The sequence below is a fragment of the Elgaria multicarinata genome, chromosome 5, assembly GCF_023053635.1.
Source record: "Elgaria multicarinata webbii isolate HBS135686 ecotype San Diego chromosome 5, rElgMul1.1.pri, whole genome shotgun sequence".
Taxonomy (NCBI): Eukaryota; Metazoa; Chordata; class Lepidosauria; order Squamata; family Anguidae; genus Elgaria; species Elgaria multicarinata.
In genome coordinates this window covers 70,693,561-70,717,890 of record NC_086175.1, presented here as the reverse complement: position 1 = coordinate 70,717,890, position 24,330 = coordinate 70,693,561, and the positions used below count along the sequence as shown (strand labels likewise).

The following is a 24,330-nucleotide window of genomic DNA, read 5'->3' as shown; positions in this document are numbered from 1 at the left end:
TTAATTTATTACATTTATATACCGTCCCATAGCCGAAGCTCTCTGGGCAGTTTACAAAACTTAAAAACAATGAACATTAAAAACAGATATACAAAATTTAAAAACCACCAAAAGTATAAAAAACAATATCCATTTAAAACATGAGACAGCGTTTCTCTCGGCTCTTCGCTCTCAGTCCTTTTGCCAGTTCCTACCCACCTTCTACATGCAAATCTCATCTATCGAAAGGAGCTGGAGAATGGGAAACTAGGGGCTGGAGGGGGCGCAAAGCTCGGTCCATTCCGACCTCTCCACGGGCCATCTGGGAAAGGATCCCATCTACCCGCTGGGCATAAGGCTGGTCTTCTTGGGGCTGGTACAATTTCCTAATCTCTGTCGTCCGTCTTTTGTCTTTAGAGGCACCAGTTGCAAGGAGCGACAGCTGAGGCGCACCACTCTGAACAGGACTCAGGCTCCTTAAGGCATTCTGTTCCTATTACCACCCCCACCTCCCAGTGGATTAGCGTGTCGTCGGAACTCAGCCTTTCTCTTCGCCTTTCCCCACCCCCACGCGTTTTCCACCTTAACCCGTTGATTGGCCACGTGTAGGTGTCGCGGCCCAGCCCAGGCAGGGAGTGCTGTGTGTGCCGAGCTGACCGCCCTGCTGGGGACTTTTCCTCCGAACAATTTCCAATCCCGTCACATCCGCCGCTTGGCGGGGCTTGGGAAGTTACTTGGCAATTGTTTGCAAAAGAGGGAGGAGGCGGCGGCGAGGAGGAGGTGGAGAGAGAGAGATTCTCTGGGGTTTCAGCGGCCGGCGCAGCCAGGAGAAAGTTTCCTCGTCGGAGTAAGGGAGTCCTCTGCAGGCGGGCTTTCGAGGGCGCGGGGCAGGCGGCATGCGAGGCAGCGCGGATCCCGGGGAGGGGAGATGAAACCGGACCGTCGAGGGCCCGTCCTCGGTGGGAGCTCCAAGAAACAGCGTGCGGGCAGGCGGCGGCGGCGGCGGCAGCAGCTCCAGCTCCAGCTCCCTTCGCTTTAAATTGCAGCGCGTTCGGGCGCCGGGATGGGCAAGTCGGTGGCAGCGCGGTATCTCCTGCTCCTCGTGGCCGCCGCCGTCGGGCGCTGCCGGGCTTACTTCGCTTTCCCACTCCAAGTGTCTCCGCCGATCGTCCCCAACGGCTCCCTGGTGCCCGCGCCCGTGTTGCTGAAGGCGCCGAGCAGCGCCGGGACCGGCAGTCCGAAGCAGCCGCAGCAAGAGGCGGCGGGCTTGGCCTTAGCTTCCGAACCCGGCGGCCCCGTCAACTTCATGGCCATGGTGGACAACCTGCAGGGAGACTCGGGACGCGGCTACTACCTCGAGCTGCTCATCGGCACTCCGCCACAGAAGGTACGAGCGGGGTCCGTGCGAAGTTCGCCTGACTGCGGGTGCGCGCAGACTCGTGATCGCTTGATGAGAAGGAAAACTTGCATCCAAATTTCTGACGACTACCTTATCGTGTTATCTGGGGGCGGATTTCCCCCCATTCTTTCAAATTGGGTTTCTTGCCAGGAGCGATTTCAGAGCTCTTGTCCAAAGGGGTGATCGTGATGACTGAACCTAGTGGGAGCTACCTTAAGGCAACCTTCTCCAACTTTGTGCCTTTCAAATGTGTTGGACTGCAACTCCCATTATCCCCAGCGGGTACAGTTGTATGTATTTCTACATTATGTGTCTATAGCGCCCAGTAGCCAAAGTCTCTGGGTGGTTCGCAGAAAATAAATACCCTAAAAGACAGCATGAAAAAACTGTACAACTTTAAAACAGAATAGAACCAGGGTAAAAACCACCAGGAGGGGAAGATCTAAAAACAGAACAAACATTTAAAAGCCTAGATCTCCAACACATCTGGAGGCCACCAGGTTGGGGAAGGCAGGCTTAATACTTACTACACAGTAGCGATTGTGAGTCCCTTAAGGCACCTACTTTACAATAGGGATGGCAAACTTCAGACTAAGGGCTTATTTCAATTTCAGAGAAGCTTTCCCAGTCATATTCCAATAAAGCCCAAAGGGGCAGGACTAAAGACAAAAGAGGTGGAGCCAAAGCACCAAATATACCAGCATATTTTAACTTAAACCTCTTACTGCCAGTAACTAAATCTTAGGAGAGGCATTTCAACCTTTTAGCCTGGGGGAAATAACTGTGGAAAAGCTGTGAAACAACAAAACCATCATTGGATGAGGGCCCAGGGGAAGAGGTGTGGCTATCTGGAGACACACAGGCACCCAAGCAGGCCAAATTTGGCCCACGGAGTTGAGATTTGTCACCCCTGTTTTATAAGACCTAAGAAAAGCCCTGTTGCATCTAGTCAGGTATCTGGTTTCCATAGGCCAAATGTTTCCAGGAAGCCCACAAAATAGGACATGAAGGCAGTAGCTCTTTTGGCTATTGACCACACCTAGTAGCTAGTATTTAGGAAGATGCTGCTTCTGCACCTGGGGGTTCTATTTAACTATCTTAACCAATAGCCATTGGTAAACCAGGAATTTGTCTAATCCTCTTGTAAAAGTGTCGAAACCTGTGACCATCCACACAAACTGTACAAGTAAATCCATAATTCAGATATGTGTTGTGTGGACAAACATTCTTTTGTTCATCCTGTATCTACTCCCATTCAATTTTATCAGCTGATCCCATTCTAGTCTTATGGAAGAAGGAGATAAAATTCTCTCTTCCACACCAGGCATATTTTTTATGAACTTCTGCTCTATTACACTCAGTTGTTTCTCTCTCTTCTTTCTTTCTTTCTTTCTTTCTTTCTTTCTGAAAACCCCTCGAATGCTTTAGTCTTGTGCTTCTTTTCTTTGATCATGTTGGCTTCCTTTTTCTGCACATTTTCCAGCTCTTTGATCATGATTATTATTATTAATAATAATTTATTTCTTACCCACCTCTCCCTCTGGATCAAGGCAGGGAACAACATTGAATAGAAAAATATAAAATACATAAAACTGATTAAAAAAATAAAACCAATATATTATTAAAATCTTTTAAGACATTTTAAAATTTGACTGGGTAGGCCTGCTGGAAGAAATCTGTCTTTATAGCTTTTTTAAATTCAGAAAGACAATTAAGCTGGTGGATCTCTCCTGGCAGGCCATTCCACAGTCTGGGAGTGGCAGAAGAGAAGGTCCCCTGGGTAAAGCTTCTCAGCCTAGTTTTGGCTGACTGAAGTAAATTCTTCCCAGAGGACCTGAGTGTGCACAGCAGATTGTACAGGAGGCGATCCCGCAGGTAACCTGGACCCAAACTCCGTAGGGTTTTAAAGGTAATAACCAGCACTTTATACTTATCCTGGAACCTAATTGGCAGCCAGTGAAGTGATTTTAAAGTTGGTGTAATATGTTCACCCCTAGGTGTACCACTGACCAACCTGATTGCCATATTTTGAACTAGTTGAAGTTTCTGGACTATAGCACATTGCAGAAGTCGAGCCTCGAAGTTACCAGCATGTGCACTACCGTCTTTAGGTCTTCCAACTCTAGGAAGGGGTACAGCTAATACTGAGTTTGAGACTGGGCGATCAGAATCATACACCCTCTTCCATATTCAGCAACACCATAAATTTAAGGTATTGCAATACTGGCCTAAATTCAATCCTTTTTTCTTAGTCTGCAGGCTGTCCCATGATTTTCTTGTATTGTGAGATTTTGTAGAGAAATGTTAATTGTAGCTTAGGGGGGGAAAGTAAGTTAAAAAATTATCTGAAGCGACTCTTGCAGATTATCTTGTCTTTGGTCCTATTGATAAGTCAGAAGTATCTTCCATGAGTAACCTACTTTAGTTGGTGGCATAAAATCAAAGTCAAACTTGTCTCTAGATTACATTAGAGCCCAACTACATGTTACACTAAAGGCACAATCCTATGCATGTTTAGACAGAAAAAAACCTACAACTCCCAGCATTCCCTAGCCAGCATCTCTGGGTGGGAAAGGCTGGGAGTTGTAGGACTTTTATTTTGTCTAAACATGCATTGGTTTTCACCCTAAATGTGACACTTGTAGTGTTGTTATGTTTTTTCAAAAAAATATTTGTAATCAATACTAAGCAGGGGCATTATCAGGACTGCAGAGTGTATGAAGTGAAATTTAAGTCTTCCTTCCCCTGCTGACAAAATATACCCCCTGTGCTGTAAATAGCGATAGACAAAAAAGGCAGTGAGTGAATGGAGGTACCTGACTTCCTTAAAACAGTGCATGTATCTGTGCTTCCTGTTGTCTGTTTATGAGTGTCTGCTGTACTCCTTTGAGTTTATTTCAGAACAATCAGTACTTTGTGTGAATGAAACTTTGGATTATAAAATCAGACTTGGCTGCTCTTAAATGTTGATCAGAAGTACCTTTCTCTCGATAGGTCTATCATATGGATTACTGTTCCCAGACTGCTTGATTTTGTAGATCTATAGGAACTTCGGCTGTGGGGCAGTATGTAAATGTAATAAAATAAATAAATAACTCTATTGCCATTGTATATATATTCCTTTAATTGGCACATTTCTACAAAGGCTAGTTTTATGACAGAGATTCTTAAAGTGTGAGGTAGGCCTCCTTTGTGAAGGAAAGGTTGTGCCTGACATTCCTACTCTCTTTCCCCCACCCCATGCTAAATTTCCTGCTAGTCTTGGTTCTGTCTGCCAGCAGAGTACGACCAACCAATATTCACACTCGAATCATAGTAGTTTGAGTTCTACATCAGTAACTGTAGAATTCTGCATAGATGTGAATCCAGAGCTACAGAAGTCTGTATTCCTTAATCCTTGTGTTCCTTGATTGCTGAACATCGTGGGGGTGGGGGAATCCTTGCTTTACTTGGTGGTTTATTTAATTAATTTATTTATTACATTTTTATACCGCCCAATAGCCGAAGCTCTCTGGGCGGTTCACAAAAACTATAGTTTTTAGCTGCATTCAAATGCAACTATTTTAGCTTGATTCAAATATTAGCTGCATTCAAATGCAACAATAGTTTACTGAGCTGTGAACACATTGCTGCAAACCACACACTTGCACACTCTTCACTCCTCCTGTCCAGAGACAGGTTCAGAGGCTTTTGCTTCAGCTTTAATTAGCCATGGTTTGTCATGTTGTCCAGACTGGTGACCTGTGATTAATATGAACTATGATTACATTACAACAAGACCACTTCAAACCATGGTTTCTGAAGCGGGTTTGTTTAAACTAACTATAGTTAATATTAACTATACCTAGCACAAGCAGCTAAAACAATTTCTTGTACATTGGGGAGGGGTCTTAAGTAATTTCTTTCTTAACTTTAGGAGATTCACAGGGCTAAAGTCCAGGAGCCTGGTTTAGGAGTTATATAGTATATATTAAGTATGGTAAACATATTGACCATTTTATGTAAAATAGCTCTTGTCATCTTAACTGTCTTCCAAAAAGAAAATGTTTGTGGGACATGTTGATGTGATATTTGAGTTGATGATGCCTTGTTTTAGTTTGCCCGTGTGGGAACACAAATGTGACTTACAACAAAACATTGCGGAATGGAAGGCTCTTGTTCAGGATGCCTGCCAACCATGCCCTTTTCCATACACTATTCCAGTTCCATCTCTTTCCCTCCTCCCCTGGCGTTCTGCTTTCCCCCTTCCCAATTATCAGTCAGCATTCTGTGGCCACTAAACATCTTCAGTCCTCATTGTGCTGGGTGTTTTTTGTTTTGAGGAGGGGGGTGTCTCCCCTTAGATTACTCCCCCAGCCCCCCAAAAACATTGTTGTACATCTGAAAACCTGGGGATTCCGCAAGCCTGCTGATACCGCCCTCATGTGCCTGGATGGTGCTGTTTTAGCAGTAGAATGAATTTGCTTGTCTGTAATATATAAACATCAGCCTGAACAGATTTTCTAATTAGTGGCTATGGAAATAGGCTGCTTTAAAAGTAGTTCTCTGATCACTGAAACAAGCATCTATTTGGAAAAGGGTTGGTGGGGTGTGTGGAAGGGGAGACCTTGGAAATCAATTCTGGCAAAGTGGAAAGTAATCTACTGATTTACATAATTGTGCTTGCTAGCTACATACACTGCATAATATCTGGAAACTGATCTTAAAGCAGTGCAGGAACATAAAGGAGCAGACAACATTGGGCAAATGTGAATTTGACAACAATGGTTAGTTACAACTTGTTTAAATGTGAGTATGGGCTGGAGATAGTTGCCCAGACAAGAGAGACTCCTCTGAGCATGCCATATGCTCTCTTTTTTCTGTGCCTTCTTGCTGCCATTCAAATCTCTGTGTGATGAAATGACATGATTGGGGGAGAGTGGGACAATAGCAGCAAGACCATCACGTAGCACTTAATGCCATCCAGGTTTGCATCATTGGTACTTGAAATACCAATAAAACCTGTTGGTTAGTTTGTAGGAGTTTTGATGGAAATGCTAGCTCCCCAGGGGAATAGCATCATGGTTTCCCACAAGAGGGCCTATTGGATCACAGCTTAATCCATTGCTTTCTTTCAAGGTGGAAACAGACCTGGTATAGGTGATCCATGATGTGTTCTCCTGACATTTTTAATTTAAACGTGCCTGCAAGAGGCCTTAAATGAAATTTGAATAACATCCCCAGAGATCGGTTATTTAGCCCTTCACTCTGGTCTAAATTGCACTCCCTGGAACTGCTGGTAGCTCCAATAAGGGGGAAATGCTGCTATTTTACTGATGCCTGTATCTGCCTCACCTAGGGAGTTAATGGCAGCTATGAAGTGGATTGGAAATTGGGGAAAGAGCACAGTAAAAAGTTTAAATATCCCTGCACAGTGCTGCTGCTCCAGTTAAAACAAAACCTGAGTGTCATAGAATCAGAGAATAGCAGAGTTAGAAGGGACCTACAAGGCCATCGAGTCCACCCCCCCTGCTCAATGCAGGAATCCACCCTAAAGCATCCCTGACAGATGGTTGTCCAGCTGCCTCTTGAATGCCTCTAGCGTGGGAGAGCCCACAACCTCCTTAGGTAACTGGTACCATTGTCGTACTGCTCTAACAGTCCAGCCGGAATCCGGCTTCCTCTAACTTAAGCCCGTTATTCTGTGTCCTGCACTCTGGGAGGATCCCCCACCCACAGCTGTTTTAAAGGGGAAACAGTTTTGGAAGAACCATTTGCAGATCCCCTGACTTAACAGATGTTTTGGATTGAACCAGACAGTTAGGTTTTAACTTCACAGACTAGTGCATCCAATCAGGTGCTTTCCAGGTGTGTTGGACTACAACTCCAATCACCCCAGACAGCATAGCAATTGGGAGATGCTGGGAGTTGTAGTCCAACATACCTGAAAAGCACCAGATTGGCAAAGGCTGGACTACGCTTTGCAAACACATTGTAAGGCCCTAACTCTACTGTCCTAGTCTAAGGTCATATCTACATTAGAAAATTAAAACTTGCATAAAAGTTTTGTTTGCAGTCAACAGTCTCTTATTTCCCCTTTTCTTTCTTTAGTGGGTTAAAATAAATCACTATTCCGCATTAGAAAATTTTATTTAAAATTGAAGTTCATGTAAAGTGATACTGCTTTTTGCAATTGTGAGGTAACCTTATTGGTTTGTGTTTTGTAAATGTAGATGGAAAGAAAAGGTTTAGAAAGGGAGCAAGGTTCACTTTCCACATTACTACATTCATTTCCTGTACTTTTAGCATTTTTGGCAAGAGACGGGCAAAGAAGAAAATAATGGGGATGTATAGAAACTCTTTATTTACCATTATTTGTGTAAGCGGTGACGGTGAGATTAATATCTTATTATCACATTATTCTTTCATTTTTTTTCACCTTTATGGGGCCAAACCGTGATATTTATCAAAGCAAGGGGAAATGTAGGATGTCTTAGTATATTATAAAAGAACATAAGAACAGCCCTACTGAATCTATTTAGCCAGCCTACTGTTTCCAACAATAGCCAATCCACAAGCAGAACATGATAACATTACTCCAACATTCTCCAACAACTGGTATTCAGAGAATTGTGGGCTCTGATCCTGAAAGTAGCCTATAGTAGACACTGGTCACCTTTTCCTCCCTGAATATGTCTAACTGTTGTGCCAAGTATTCACATGTGGCTTCTACTCCACATACTCCAACGCCTCAATAGATAGCATTTAATTAGTACTTTCTGAATGTTCCACACACTTTGGATTATCTCAGTAATCCTTGCATCAACCCTGTAAGGTAGGTCACTGTGGATGTGGACCTGAGGATGAAAGATAGGGCTTGCTTAAGGCTACTTACGCCTAGTTCTTACTGAGGTGTTAAACTTGCATTTTGACTGGACCAGTTACTCTGCAGTTTAGTTATCTGCAGTTGATATGATGGAATTCTCCTTCATGAAAACATATTCTTGCATATAGGAAACTAGCGTGTTGGAGATATAATTAGGCCTCCCTGACTTCTAGTTTTCTACGTGTAGGAAAGTGGGGTTGTTGTTGTTTTTAAACTGGAGTAGTATTTAGACATATGAGATTACACCTTCAGCCTGAAGGAATATAACCATAAATGGATTTACTGACTCACTACTGAGAAGTAAGACTGAGCTGAGGTGAAAATTGAATTGTTCCCAGGTCACATTCTTGGGCATTATGTTATGCCAGCTGTATTTTGGTTTACTGGCACTTTTTGAGAGGGACAGAATCAAAATGATGTTCCTTGGGGGAAACGTATAATCTTTTCTTTCTTTTAGTGGGTTAAAATCTTAATCATTATTCCATGTTAGAAAATTTTATTTAAAATTGAAGTTTTGTCAAAAGTCTAGCCAGATGTTTAGCACAATCTAAGTAACAACCCTTTACTTAGTTGAAAATATCAATACTTCAAAGGAGTGTGTTTCCTGTATATGTGTTTAATTCTTAGAAAAGTTTTGAAGGCTTGTTTTTTTTTCAACTGTGTCATGGGATCTCATGTGAATAAGTGATGCATTATTAGCCAGTATGATTAGTCAGATGATGAGGATTAACTGTGTAATCCTCAATGTGCTCCAGGATCCTGAAGTCCATTGGCATAAATGGAGCTTGTTCTGAAGAAGCATTTGAGGAATGGAGCCTTATTTTCTGTAACCCTTTAGGGCTTTGTATCTTTATTTTTTAAAGTCTAATAGTCCTTTGCAGTATGCACTTAGTGTAATAATTATAGGGCAGTACTCATATGAACTGGGAGAGGCAGGCAGGGGTAGAAAATCTCCACTCGTCTATTCCATTTTTTCTCTGTCCTTCAAAGTACATACAATAATAACTATGGTTACAGCACCACAGGTCTTGAGTATCGGTAACAAACATTTGGAGGATCCAAGGAATACAGGCTCACTGTGCTTGGGACTTAATTAATGTTTAGCACTAGTGTTATTTCAATCCACTGCCCATTCTTTATTTGCCTACCATTGCAGGGGATGTAGGGGGTTACAGTGGGGAGGAGGTTCACGGAATTACCCAGCTGCATTGGATACAAGCTATAGATAAGTATTCTGAAGCCAAGGTATGAATCTTGGGACCTGTTAAAAGATTATAGCAGTGATGCATTTGCTATAGTTCTAGCTAGGTGGGGGCCCAGCTGGATGACCCAGCTGCCTGTCTTTGGCATCCCACATGGATCCAGCTGATCATGTGTTAAGCGTCTATACCAGCATCCCCATCCCCAGGGAAATGTGTGGCACTGGCATGGGAACTTTCCAAGTAATCTGGTGGATTCCTGTGGAAAGCAACTGATTATGCAGGAACTTATTTCATTGCAACCACCCTACCACTGTTATGACACTGGAATTGGGTCTTGTTTTAGTCTCTTTCTAACACATTTTCCTGTCTACTTGGCAATCCAGGTAGTATTGCTTATTAGTATAACAGCTTTGTCTTGCCCTTTCTTACAGGTGTAGCTCAACATTATTTCCAATAAAGTGTGAAGGGGTTAATGTCCCCAGGGGAAAAAAGAAAGGTAATACATAAACAAATGGCTCCTAGCTGGCAAATCCAGCATTTCCCAGCCAGAATGTAGCTTATTGTTATTTTAGTAGAGATGTCTCCATTCTTAGGGCCCGTAGTTGATCTCTGTTTGTTTGTTTTTTCCATTCCTGGGACATACGCATGAGCATAGCTTGAACACTGGCTGTGGATCTTTTAATAATTTTGGAAAATTGATTTAAAAAGAACTGGGCCAGCCTTTGAGCCCTACTTTCTTGGAGGCCTCCCCCTCCCCTTTGTACACCTTTGTTTCTCATACTGCTTTCTTCTTCTGGATTCCAGCAACAGTAGAAAAATGTTCCCACTACATGATAGAGTTAGCTGTAACTGGATTGGGGTGGGGGAGCGTGCAGAACCTAATTATGAAAAATAAATGGTGGAATTCCAGTCACTCACTAAAGAACCGCTGTCAGTTTAAATTGATCTGAATAATCAGAACATTCTTGTATTAAAATGGCCTTGTCAAGATGATGGTGCCTCTTTGTAATGGTTTTTCCTTCTCTGTGATTTCAAACGTCTAGTTTGTCAGCATTTTTTTAAAAAATGTTTTGCCTCTTGCTCACAGAATGAAAATAGCCTATTGGTTATACACAGAGAAATTGTGTGGCCAGCATGTGCACAAATTTGGAAAATTCACTGTAAAACAGGGATTCAATATCACATACACATGCACACACACACCAGCAAAAAAAGTAAGAATGCATTAGAAGGGTTATACTCTTGTATTACTCCCCCCCTAATTTGCATATACATTGTGCTTTAGTTTCTTGAGAGAGCAATCCTATGGTCCCTGGGAAAATGTTCCAGGGATTGTAGGATATTGCAGAGTTCCCCCCCCCCCCCCCGAGGCCTTAGACATACCAATAACATTGGTCAGGAAAATCCAACTGCCTCCCTCGCAGCTGCCTCTGAAAGTAGCAACCTTGGGAGAGGATGCAAATGAGAGGGAACAGGGCGGAGAAGGGGGGTGCTCAGGATCCTAAAGCTTTTGTCCCCACCCCCATGACTCCACTATGTGCACTTAAAAGCACCCATCTAGTGGGAAATCAGTTGAAAGGAGGATGAAGAGCCAGTGTGGTGTAGTGGTTAAGGTGTTCAACTGGTAGTCGGGAGATCCGGGTTCTAGTCCCCACTGAGCCAATGTAGATAGATACATTAATGCAGCTTAACCACCCTTCTCTGTACATAATTTAGGGTGAAGTTTAATAAGAGTGCATTTTCTACTTTCTGTATATTTGCTTATGGGTGGAAAATTGATTCTGATTCATGGTAGGGAACTGTTCCTTCCTCATTCCAATATATTAGTTCCATCATCCTATAAATAATCAAAGTTTGAATCTTTTACATCAAAGTGTAAAGTGCCTATTTTATCACTCCCTCTTGTTTTATTTAAAATTTATTTTACTTGTGTTGTTTTTAAGAATGTAAAATTCTTTAGTTAAAAAAAGCAAAACAAGTTACCTCGAATTCAGAGGGCTGTTCTGAATCCTTCCCTTGAAAGGGCATGATCCCCCCTCCCGTGGTTTAATAGCTGTTTGGGTACCCTTGCCAAAGAAGAAATGTTTGAATGTGGATTGGTTCTTATTAAAGGTTAAAATGGTAGCCTCAGCAGCATTCATCTCAAAAAGAAGTTGAGATGCTGAAGTTGAATTTTCAGTTCAGTAAGACATCTATTGAGCTCCCCCCCCCCCCCCGCCATTTCTTCCTTTTAATAGAATGTGTATTGGTGAATAAGTGATAAACAAACCTCATACATCATGTGAAGTGTTACCCCTAATGTCACTCAGATATAGAAGCTGCAGAAAAATCTTGAGAATATAACTGCTCTGTTGAGTTTTCTTTCAGTGAAGCTGTGTGCGTGTGTGTGCGTGAGAGAGAAACAGCATGTCTCAACATAATCAGTTTCCTTGAAGTAGTACTAAAGATAGCATAACCTTCTACCTAATGGCATTTTGAAATCATGGCTATTTCTTCAATAGTCTTTCTATCTTCTAAAGCTGTTAGCCCTTGTTCTCATTTCTTTTTCTCTCCCCAATCACTCCACCCATTTTTTTTTGTGGTGATGAGTAAAGTTGTTATGAGCCTACACACACACACACACACACACACACACACACACACACACTTTCAGTCTATAATTTGCTTTACTTTTAAACCTTAAACTTCCTAAATTATTCACTTTTACACCATATTATCATCTTGAATTAATAAAAGATACTTTGGTTACGTTTGTCACATTTTTAACCACTGTTCTATGTGCTGAGTTCTAGCCCAGAATTCTGTGGGCAAAAGCTGCCATGTAAAACCTCACAGCACATTGTGCATTATTTTTACTGCTAAGGGTGCAATCCTATGCATGGTTAGACAGGGCTGGGGCCTGATGGGAATTGTAGGACTTCTTCTGACTTTTTCTGTTAGGGCATAGGATTGTGCCCTAACAGAAATATGTAGTGTTCAAGTTACAGGAAGTAACAGTTCCGCTTTATTTGTCATGCTACATTTTGAGTACTGTGTCCAGTTCTGGGTGCTACATTTTAAGGTGGACATTGACAATTGGAGTGACCAGGATGGTGAGGGGTCTGGAAACCAAGTTCTATGAGGAATATTAAAAGAGTGCTGGAGAAAAGAAGATTAAGGGGAGACACAATAGTAGTCAAATATCTGAAAGGTTACCATACAGAACATGGAGCTGACTTCTTCTCTGTTGCCCCAAAGGGCAGGACTAGAAAAAACAGGTGGAAATTGCCGGCAAAATCTTAGGCAGAACTGCCTAATGGTGAGAGCTGTTTTCCAGGTGGTGGGTCCTCCTTCACTAGAGGCCAGACATCCATCTCTCAGGGATGCTGTAGCCTGCACTGAGCAGGGGTTCGGACTAGATGATCTCTAGAGTCCATCCAACTCTATGTCTAGATTCACACAGCACTCTAGGCTGTGATGGTTTATTTTCTGGCAGATGGGTTAGTATGTCGCCACCCACGATGGGTTAACCTGCCCAAACACCCCACTCTGAGAACCCATGCTCTGCAGAATGGGCATAGTGGGCTGTTTGCAAAGTTTATGATGCATTGTGTTAGCAACCCATCATGGCATAGAATTACTTGTGAATCCAGCCTATGATTGACTTTGATAGCTTTGAGTGTGGAATTCTGAGACCTCTCAGAGGCATGTTCAAAGTTAGTAAATGCAAAGTTGTGCTCATGTTATCCTGTTGCATGGCACCTACATTTGGAAATCAGTGTGCCCACCAGTTAGCATGCTGGAATGGGATCATGAGAATCAACCCTTAGCTGTAGTTCGAATTTTGTTTTTCAAACATGCTTGGAACCCATTGTCTTCCTTGAAAGCTATCACGTTTTAGTGGATGGACTCTTGAAATTAGTTTGAGATCAAATTGCTATTCATCTCTGAGGTTACTATGTGGGTAGTCACTATCTTGGTGCCAATTCTCTCCCTGTTACATGGAAGTAATAATGGTCTGTACTTCTAGAATAATGCATGATTGTTAATAGAAAGGTGCCCATAAAAGATATTCTATGGCGCTTTTATTCACTGCTTTCCTTTGCCTTCAATACATCCATTGGAAGGTCAGTAACTAGTGGGACCTGGCTGCTAACAAGATAATTTTTTTAAATGACCTGAAGGGAGACTTAGAGAACACTACTTCAACCATGATCTAGTGTATGATGCAATATGCCCTAGATGCCTGTGCACCATTAATTCTTTAATTGTGTCTAAAGGTCAATTCACACGCTCTAGGGACAGTAAATCCTTCTATTTTGTTAGGAACATGTTGAATATTAATTTCAGCAAGTACCCCATTGTGCATAGAGGTAAACCATTCCTCCTATTCATTTTTTACTATATATTTGCAGTTTATGTATTTAAAAGTCTTCCAGGGCTTATGCCACAATAAATCTATTTGTCTAAGATGGCACAGGATTAATTAATAAACTTGATTACCTTCCGTCATTCCTGGCCTTTTTGTCTTGACTTTAATAAAAGACATATTAGATTTATCTAACTCGCTTCTTCAGTAAACTATAAACTTCTAGTCCTTTTATTGCCTATCCTGGGTACATTTTCCAGTTCTGTTTTGAACCAGGGTTCCAGATTTATACATAAGAGGTAAAAAGGTGTCCTGATTCAGTAGAGCTGAAATTAATTTGCTCTCAACCCTATTCTTCATAAATGTTAATAGCAAGTATTTTGTTCAATAAATCTAATGTTTACTTCAATCAAAGTAGGCACCTTTTGATGTCAAATTTTGATTCAGATGTGTTTTGATATCAAAATTCAACACATTTTGAAATTTCATTTTATCTCTATTTGTCGTTGCTGTGTTTATGGTTTTGGTTGTTGTAATGCATTGCTACAACCACAATAACTCAAAAACCTTTCTTTTATAAGTAACAAGCATATAACCTAACACTGTACTAGAGTAACTGGAACAATTTTTTCAAGCATAGATTACTGTGTGCCTACCTGTCAAACTTAGTTTAAGGGCTATTTTGAATAATTTGTGTAATATTAAATAAACATTGTGCATGCTTCACTCCACTTACCTACAGTCATTAGTTAATATGCACTAAAAAGCAAAGGAGTTGGTCAATTCAAAACCAAAAGACTTTCTAGTGCTTGGTCCTTCTGCATTGTGAACAATGATGAGGTATGTTAGCCTTCTATTTTCTGTGTTTTCAAACATGGAAGGATTTTCCCTGTTGTGCCATAATTACTTCGCTTTTTAAAAAGAGTTTTGGGGAAATCTTTGGAAAAATGTTTAACATATGTATTTTGCAACTTTAATCTGTTATGATACCATGCTAGCTGCATTGGAATTGTCCACTATTGCTTCCTAGCCCTTTGGGTTCCCTGCTTTCTGGTTTGTCTCTGTAAGCCCCATAAATAAGATTAATTGAAGTGTAGGAACAGCCTTTTTAAACAATTGAGGATAGATATAGGTATAATTATGCTAGAGATTGTCATTGAAAAATAACATTGGTAAGGAAATGTATGAAATTAAAGAAGGCAAAGTAAACAGCAGCTCAGTTCAGACATGTTTCTCAATGGTGGTTTTAGAACTCCACAGTGGAGTTTTTACACCACTGTTGAGAAATGTGTTGTCTGGCAGGAAAACTCCATGCAGCAGTGGAGCTTTTTTGGGAAAACACTCTACACAGAATATCCACGCTGTGCAGAGGAGAGTTCCTCCACAACTGTTGTGTTGTGGGGTGGCAGGCTCCGTGGAGTTTTCCGTTGAGTTGGGTTGGCTTTTCCCACTGGCTACAGAGTTCCCTGGCAAGAGTGGCGAAAGGAGTGATTGCCACTCTGGGAGAGCTGCTGGAATTGTTTTTTTGCAGCAATGGCTGATGGGATACCATCAGGAGGACCGGGGGAGGAGAGAGGGTGGAGGAACTGTCAGTCACCCACTGCATTGAAGTTTACTCAACCCCACAGTAGCCCACAGTCACACAACGGTGGAGTTAAAACAAACTCAACCATTGAGTGGAGTTTTCACACTGTGTTCACTAAGGTGTTGTCTGAACTGAGCCAGCGTCTGAGACAAAATATCCTAATTCTGTGCATGTTCACTCAAAAGTAAGCACCACTGAGTTCGAAGGATCTTGCTCCGAAGCAAACTTGCATAGGATTGCAGCCTAAATTGCTTTTACAAGTGATGCTTAAATTGTTTTCTTCATTTCCTGCATATGAAAATCAAGTGAAAAGGTCTCACATCATTTTTTTAGTTGTGTCTAACTACCTGTTTCATGTATCATTTTAACAACATTCACAAGTTACTTAGCATCATTTTTTAAAAAAACAACCAACACCTTAAGGAGTACTTTGGACATTCCAAGAAGTGAAGGAAGTAAGGCATGTGACTGTACTAATAGTGTGACATGAAAAGCTTATACTCGTGGTTTTCATCCACAATGAAATTCATGAGCTCTGAAGGTCATGTACAGCTTGTGAACCTTTCTGCAGGTGAAATTTGAGTCTCTACTTCTCATGATACAGCTATAAGTATGTGTGGTGGTGGGAGATGAAAACAGAGGAACAAGTTACTCTTATAACTTTGAATTTGGCTCTTGCTAACCGGAAGAAATGCAGGTTCTTTTCAAACTATCCCCAAAAGAGATGTTCAAAGTATCTGGAGACTTAAATTTGGAAAACCAAAACTAGAAGGGAGACATCCAAACTAAACAAAAGGCAGAAAGTGAACATATTCTGAAAGGTGCTGAAGGGAAGCTTATGTTATCCCAGAGACAAAAGCTCCTTCAACATGGTCGATCTTAGAAAATGAAAATACTGAAAACGGGCTAAGCTAGCTTCCAAAGGTTGTGGCTATCCTTCAAACACTGTCAAAGCCTTATAAGATTGTCCCTGATGAAGCAGCTTTTGTATCTGAAATGTGAAGGGGACTAATAAAAAAAATGGCACACCCATCTTTATAATACTTCTCTGAAGAGGGAATGTTTTGTACTGAAGCCAAAATACATAAGGTTGTGGCCAGGGTAGGGCTCCAATTGTCAGTGCTCCTAGTGTATGCTACCACTTCCCATGGGTATTTCCCTTGCAAGTGAATAGGGGTCCTTCCAGATTAGTTTTTTATCATACACTTGTACTGCCTAATTCATGAAATTTTATGGGGGTGTCACAGCATATGAATATAATGTATGTTGTTAAGAATTCATTGCATTTCATAAGAGTGCTATTCCTTATTATCTGTGTATGCTGAATGTAAGTGATCAGTAACAGATATAATGAATTCTCTCTGTGTTGTGTGATAACTGTAAATAACAAAATGTATTCTTAAAAATAAAAGTAGGCTGCCACAAATGAGTTAGTCAAGTGCAAAAAGCACTACATAGCTTAACTTAGCAGAGATACCTTCATCCATGTGTTACTAGTGTCAGTGGCACACCTGGTTACATTAAGAAAAACAGAAAATCTGCTAAGGAGGGAAAGTTGATGTAGCTGGACAATGCCTCTTGATTTGTAGCACCGTGAAGCACTGACTTCAGTAAAGTTCTTTAAAAGAGACTCCCAGGGCTATCTTCCACAACAGTGACCACTTTCCATAACTCAGATCTGACAAGAAAAAATGATCAGGCAGTGAGGAAACTTCCTAATGCTGAGAATATCTTGGTTCTTCTTCCACAGGTGCATGAGTGCTCTATAATTTTAAATTTATTTATTCATTTTTTACATTTTGGTACTGCCCAGTAACCAAAGCTTCTCTGGGTAATTCACAACCCATAATTTATTTTATAATATTTTATTTAAGGGATGTGTGGCACTTTTCAAGATTAAAATCTTCACAAAGCAGCTCACAAAAATTGATTTAGATGATAAAATACACTATTCAACACCATAACAAAAACTAATAAAATCACATTTAATCCCCCCAAATCTAAACATAAAAAGAACAGCATAAAACACATTGTAGCACCAGTGAACCATTAGCAGCAGAAAATACAATTGTGCGCAAAAGAAAAGTGACGCATTGATCATTTGAAGAGTGCCAACCCATCTTGCTAGGAGAGCTAGAGAGATGCTCAAGGACAACAGCAATTATTTCTTTGACTTTAAATTACTAAAAGGACCTTGTTTTCCATTCTCACATCCTGCTGATGCCAGATGTCACTCCCTAGTGATTCATACTAAGACAGCATGGTGCAAGTCCAAATTGGCAAGCTCTGTCATTCTTTCCAGTTTCATAGCTGGTATGTGTGTCCTGAGTAAGGTAGTTGGGGCACACAGTGCTTAAGATAATAATGGCTAGACTAGAAGGCTTATGTAGCCTGAACTCCCTGAGCTTCACTCAGGGCTAAGCTGCAGATCATTGCTGGCCTGGCTAGGGAATGAAGAACTCATGGGGTGCTGCCCGCCTGGCCCTGTTCTGGGAGCTGGGCTGGCTGAGTGCTTGGCGAAGCACACTTTTCGGGGCCTCTAGAAAGTGCACAATTCCCTTGGTATGCCATTAGCAAGCTAAAGAAATTGCTTGCCTTTCTGGAGGCCCCGGAAAGCATGCTTTGCCTCCCTCTCCCCTATGCCTTAAAGGCCCTCTTAATCCAAGGGGCCTTTAAGGCCAGGATCAGCATTGTGTGTGTGGGGGGGGGGGGATAAGATTTCCCCAACGCTGGGGAAATTGGATATTTTCCCCTGCTGTGTGATTTCCCCAGACTTGCACCCCCTTTGTCCTGCAGCCAGCGATGGGGTGAAAATCCACTGGGTGTAGTCGTTTGGGCCTGGGAGGGCCAGATGCAGGGGCATCTGCTGCCCTCATGGGCCCAGGCAGATTTTTGCCCCATTGCTACTTCTGGCAGAAGTCCTACTCATAAGGATGGTGTTGCTCACAAGGAGGCCTTTACTCTAAAGGAGTCTTTTTCTGCAAGCAGGTACTCCTTCACCTGGCCATGGACCTAGCTTGCATCTTTAGGAGCTGGCATTTTCAGGGGCTGGGTGGTGGCTCAGAATCCCTCTCTAACTCAGAAGCAGGCCTTTCCACCTCTCTAGAGGTAAGACCTGAAGCCATCTCTCCTGAGGGACCAGGTCCTTCTTGATCAGCCCTGGGATGTCCTGAAGCAGCTTGTTCTCTGGGGATGTGTGGCTCAGGAGGCTCCAGATCATCCTCCAAAAAGGATTCCTCATGGGGGAGGGGCTTGGCATCTGGGGCTTCATTGGCCACTGCATTGCCAAGATTCCTGGAGTGCCTCAGCAGCACAGGGCCAAACTCTGTTGCCCTCTCCAGCTCTAAACCTGGAGATGAGAAGTGGAGTCAGGGAGTTCCTTTATTTCTCATGGAGATACAGCTCAAAGTTAGTGAAAGATGTTGGGCAGGACCATGGCTAGCTAATAATTGTAGACCCCTGATTCCAATGTTTTCTTCTTTTTAACAAACAAACAAACAAAAAAAAGGCTGCCAAGGACTCTGCATTAAATCTAAATAGCAGTGCTGGGGAAGGGGGTCTTAGTCTATATCCCCTCTCCCGGTTCCTGTTAGCCCCTACAGTAGATAACTGCAGGACTAATTTTGTGCAGTGGTGATGGGATAATTAGATCAGGGAAACAACATGAGAAGATTTCACACCTTCTCCCATCCCATCACTGCTCTGATTAACTTCAGACCTCCCCTTCCCCCCAGCTTCTTTCAGATAAAAAAGAGGAAAAGATATGGGGATTTGGTCACAGACTTTTCTCAACTTATCTGTTTTGGCCCTGGGGGTCCAATCCTAAGCATACTTTCCTGGAAATAACTCTTATTAAAACCAGCGGTAGTTAGTTTTGGATAAACAGTGTTAAGATCATGCTGTAAATGTCATGTAAACTATTATTAACTTCTGTGTCTCTGTATATCAGATGAGCAATGCAGTGTGTTAAATGCAGCTCTTAAAAGAAAGAAAGTATTCCTTGTAGGTAAATGTGGGTAGAAATTGCAGAGCATAAGAAATCATAATGGGACCCAAGCAACCCTTGCTCCATAGGCAGACTCTCATCTGTTACTGTAAAGGGGGGTGGGAACAATCCTGTTGTTATATTCCTACTGATACATTCTGGCTCGAACCTGTAATGGCTTGAAGTACCCATGATGGCTTCATAAAGGTTAGCTGAATAAATTCTTTTACTTGGAGATATCCGTGGATCCATTAGAGGAGGAGTGAAAGCAAATGGCAGGGAAAGCCACAATGTGCCAGTCAAGGCAGCATTGGTTAGTACTTGCGTTTCTTTTTGCTGCTTCTCAAATCAGTGTGAATAGAGGAGCTTTTCTGTTTAACAGAATATCTGAAGTGCAATGAAACAACACCTTTGCAGGGAAAACTCCAGTTTAGGATCACACTGTAAATGCCTTAAAATGAGACACAGGGCAGTTTATCAGACATATTCTGACTTGGTACACGCATGCACACACACCTACATATAGTTAAAGAGACATCTCATGTAGCTAGCAGTAAAGGTGCAAGCTAATTTACTACCTGGTGTTTCTAGCCCTGTGTCTGCTTTATCAGGTTTTCCAATTTTTCAGAGGCTTCTTTCTACTCATGTTCAAGCAAATGTGAGTAGAAATGCCTTCAGACCGCCACCCCCTAATGTGGGGAGGATGGGGGTGGAGCTTGGATGTGTGCCCACAGACGCTGACTGCAGCCAGGAAATCAGAAGACGTTTACTTCTTGGGAGGAGAGCAATGACAAATCTTGATAAAATAGTTAAGAGCAGAGACACCACACTGACAACAAAGGTCTGCATAGTTAAAGCAATGGTATTCCCTGTAGTAACCTATGGCTGCGAGAGCTGGACCATAAGGAAGGCTGAGCGAAGGAAGATAGATGCTTTTGAACTGTGGTGTTGGAGGAAAATTCTGAGAGTGCCGTGGACTGCAAGAAGATCAAACCAGTCCATACTCCAGGAAATAAAGCCAGACTGCTCACTTGAGGGAATGGTATTAAAGGCAAAACTGAAGTACTTTGGCCACATAATGAGAAGACAGGATACCCTGGAGAAGAGGCTGATGCTAGGGAAAGTGGAAGGCAAAACCAAGGGCAAGATGGATGGATGATATTCTGGAGGTGACAGACTTGACCTTGGGGAAGCTGGGGGTGGCGACAGCCGACAGAAAGCTCTGGCGTGGGCTGGTCCATGAAGTCACGAAGAGTCGGAAACGACTGAACGAATAAACAACAACAAAATGAGCAGGATGGATGCCTGCAAGGCCTTCTCTCTCTCTTTAACTATATTTAGCGCTGTTTGTGTGTGTGTGTGTTTGTGAGTGTGTGAACTCATGGAAGTAATGCAGGCTAGCTGTCAATGTTCCTTGTACTTGGATTTCACATAATAAACAAAATTATGCTCACTAATTTTGTGTTTCCCCCAAAAGCCAATATGAGTACTATGAAGTGTAGAAAGAATCATATTTACAAACTCTATGCCAGTAATAACATGCAGTAACTTTGAGGAAACTGCACACATTATAGCAGTTAGAGTGCTTTATCAGTCCTCTGTTATGGTTGCAAGCGCTTCTTCCAGATGGGTTGATGATGTGATTAGAGATTGTTGTGTTAAATGAGGCAGTCTTTAAATTGCCTTCTAATTTTCCCACCTATTAACCAGCCTTTTTTCCCTCTTTGCAGAAATCACTGCATTAGAATGGTTTCTGGTAGCTGAACATTAACTATAGAATCTTAAGAGCCCTCTGCTCCAACTACCAGAAAATAAGCATTTGGAAGACATATTGTGCGGGAGTCTGGCTAACATTTCCTTATGTTATAGACAAAATACCTTTTCACACATTGGTTAATTAATTTATGGAATTCACTGCCACAAGATGGGGTGATTATTGCCACAGGCTTAGATGGCTTTAAAAGGAGATTAGACAAAGTCATGAAGGATAGCTCTATCAAAAGCTATTAATCACACAACAGCTATTGGCTAAATTAAACCTCCAAGTCTGTAGTATGCCACAGAATACCAGTGGCAGCAGTGGATGACAGCTCTTATCTTCATGCCCAACCTGTGGGCTTTCTAGCAACATTTGGCTGGCCACTGTGGAGAACAAACTGAGATTTGGTCTGATTTAACAGGGCTGATATTTATTACATTTCTATCTTTTTTCCTCTTTCATGGCCATTTACCCAAAGTAATAGACATGATCCTCCTCCTCTCCATTTTGTCCCCATAACAACCTTGTGAAGTAGGTTGGGTTGAGAGTCAGAGAGTAGCTCAAAGTCACTCAGTGAGCTTCATGGATTAGTAGGGACTAGAACTTGGATATCCCCAGTCCCAGTCCAATGTTCAGGCACTACACCACTGTGGCAGTTGTATTGTAGACATAGCAGGTGTGCAGCAACTTAGGATAGCCATGTCCCTCTACGAGGAATGGTTACCACTGAGTTGATGTGCAGAGGTCTAAAGGTATGAATGTACTAGTGCTTTGCCCTGATATGCTTGCGCAGAATAGTCTGTCCCTCTTCACCACTCCTAAGGCTCCATAGCACATTGCTGCTCAGCAGCTATAGGATAGAAAGAAGTGTCCAGATGGCATCACTGCCACTTGCAGTGGGCATGAGGCAATGTTTGGCATGGGGTCCCCCATTTGCACTATACCGTTCCTCTTCTTTAGAATACCTCAGTGCTCTTCTGCTTCCTGGCACATTGAAATACCAGCTATGAGAGATGGAAACCCAGACAGATGCAATGCAGTAGTAGGATGGGAATCCAGTATGCTGTTGTTCAGCAGACCTGCATTCTGCTTAGGTTGGCACACTTCATTATGTCATAGTATGCAGTATGTATTCAGGTCATGGTATAAGGTTTTTGTGGGTTTTGTTTTTTGATTTTAAATTTTAAATTGGCCTTCAGTGTCAGGAAATTCTTCTAAGATTAAAAAAAAAGTAATTTCACAATGCTACATATAATCTAGCATTCTGATACAAGGTCTATAGAGTATAAATTCAAATTGATTTATTCTGCGTGTAGATAAATTATTTCAAATAAACAGATATTTTGGGTACCATGAGATGGAAAGGAATCAGCAATGTAAAAATAGAGGACAAGATGGTGTGTGTGTGTGTGTGTGTGTGTGTGTGAGAGAGAGAGAGAGAGAGAGAGAGAGAGAGAGAGAGAGAGAGAGATGAAATTACCTTGTACTTCAGATCACTGGTCCATTTAACTTAGCATCTTTCCACATTGTGGTAATATTTTTTAATAGTTGAAGGGAAAACACATAGGAAATCATACATCATGTCAGTTGCTCCAAACTGTCCCAGGGCAAAACTCAACAATGGGACTGTATAAGGAGTATCTGTCCACTCCTTAAGAAAACATCATCTGCCAACACTTATTTTAGGAAAGGTGATTATCTGGTAGCCAAGCAGACAGATTCTTTATTAGCCCTTTTGACAAAAGGATTGGCTCATTATTAATTCTGTTTCACTCCTCATAAGCTTTTAACATATATCGACCATAGGTTTAAAGTGGGAGTGGCATTTCAACTGTTCAGAATGGGGGAAAAACTGCAAAGGCCAGGAAACCATCAAGTAATAATTCGTTGGAGGAAATGGGGGGTGGGAGCAGGGGAAGGGGGCATGGCTTTCTGGGTACCCTTGAAGGGCCAGTTTGGAATCCTCAGAGGACTGAGGTTCTCCACCTCTGGTTTAAATCATTTCTCTGTAGCCACATTCAGAATGTGATCCCTGGGAAGTCCTTTAGTGCTAGTGTTACCACCAAAGCTGCTTAATAACTGTGTAGAAGGAGAGAGAAGCTAGTTTTTAGTTCTTTAAAAATGCTTTTTTTAAAGAAATCTGACGGGTACGTATAATAGTTCAGGTCAAACTGGCATCCCTTGTAATGATTAACATGGGCACATGGGAAACAGTGTATTGTGTTAAAACCGAATATTAATGTGCTGAACTATTTTGAAATGAAATAAGAGCATGTGTTTTAAGCAATGTATTTTAATGTGTTCATTAATCATCTACTACTCTTAAAGTACCGCTGCAGTAATTTTTGCTCTTCTGAGTTCTACCTAAATGTGGTTTTTTAAAACAATCTAAAAGTAAGTCTTTAGAATGGCATTTTTTAAAAAATAAATGAGCTGTAAAAATATATGTACTCTAACCTTCATGGTGCAATTGAAAGTGTTACCAAAAGTGAAGTAGACTCTAGTTTATGCAATCACACAAGACCCTTTCTTTCATTTTGTTTGGTGTCTTTTACTACTACTGTTCACTACTAGTGTTCACCATTCGATTTTGTTTGCACATGATATTTGACATATATCCTAATGAATGTGCATTTCATGGAATCCTTGTAGGTTTGGATCAAAGAGGAATCAGCATTTTTTTTTGCTACTTCATGGATATCTTAAACTGAAAAAAAACCCACTTTCCTTTTCCCTTTTCCAAAGCAGACCAGTTTCCCTCCCAAAGTTATATCAATGTTTTTACAGCCTCTTCCGGATTTCTGTAATACCTTTAATGGGAGAGTTGCTCTCTGTATTTTTGTACAGCATTGCTACAATGTTGGGAGGAGAGAGAGTAGTCCCGTCTTAAGAGTACATGCTTGGCATTTAGAAGTTACCGGGTCTCAAGTTCAATCCCTGGCAATCTCCAAGTAGAGATGGGAAACATCCTCTGCCAACATAGACCAGCCATCTTCAACCTGGCACCCTCCTTATGTGTTTAACTATAACTTCTGTCATCTGGGGATGAAGGTTGCAGAAAGCTCTTGTAGGCAATACTAAGCTAATTGGACCAATGTTCCAACTTGGTATAAGGTAGTGCTGTGCCTAAAATTTCAACCGTTCCATTTTTGACATTTCATGGGGGGTGGGGTGGGGAAATGAAAACATATGCAAAAGAGTCTGGGAG

At 41.8% G+C, this 24,330-nt stretch overlaps 1 protein-coding gene across 1 annotated transcript in view; it reads left to right on the top strand.

Annotated features, from left to right (window-relative positions):
- Nucleotides 1-1,234: 1,234 nt before the first annotated feature.
- Nucleotides 1,235-24,330, top strand: part of BACE2 (beta-secretase 2) — a 47,899-nt gene continuing 24,803 nt past the window's right edge. Inside the window, exon 1 of the mRNA XM_063127555.1 lies at nt 1,235-1,366. Coding sequence (XP_062983625.1) covers nt 1,286-1,366 — 81 coding nt within the window. The 5' untranslated portion in view covers nt 1,235-1,285. The remainder of the gene's footprint in view (nt 1,367-24,330) is intronic.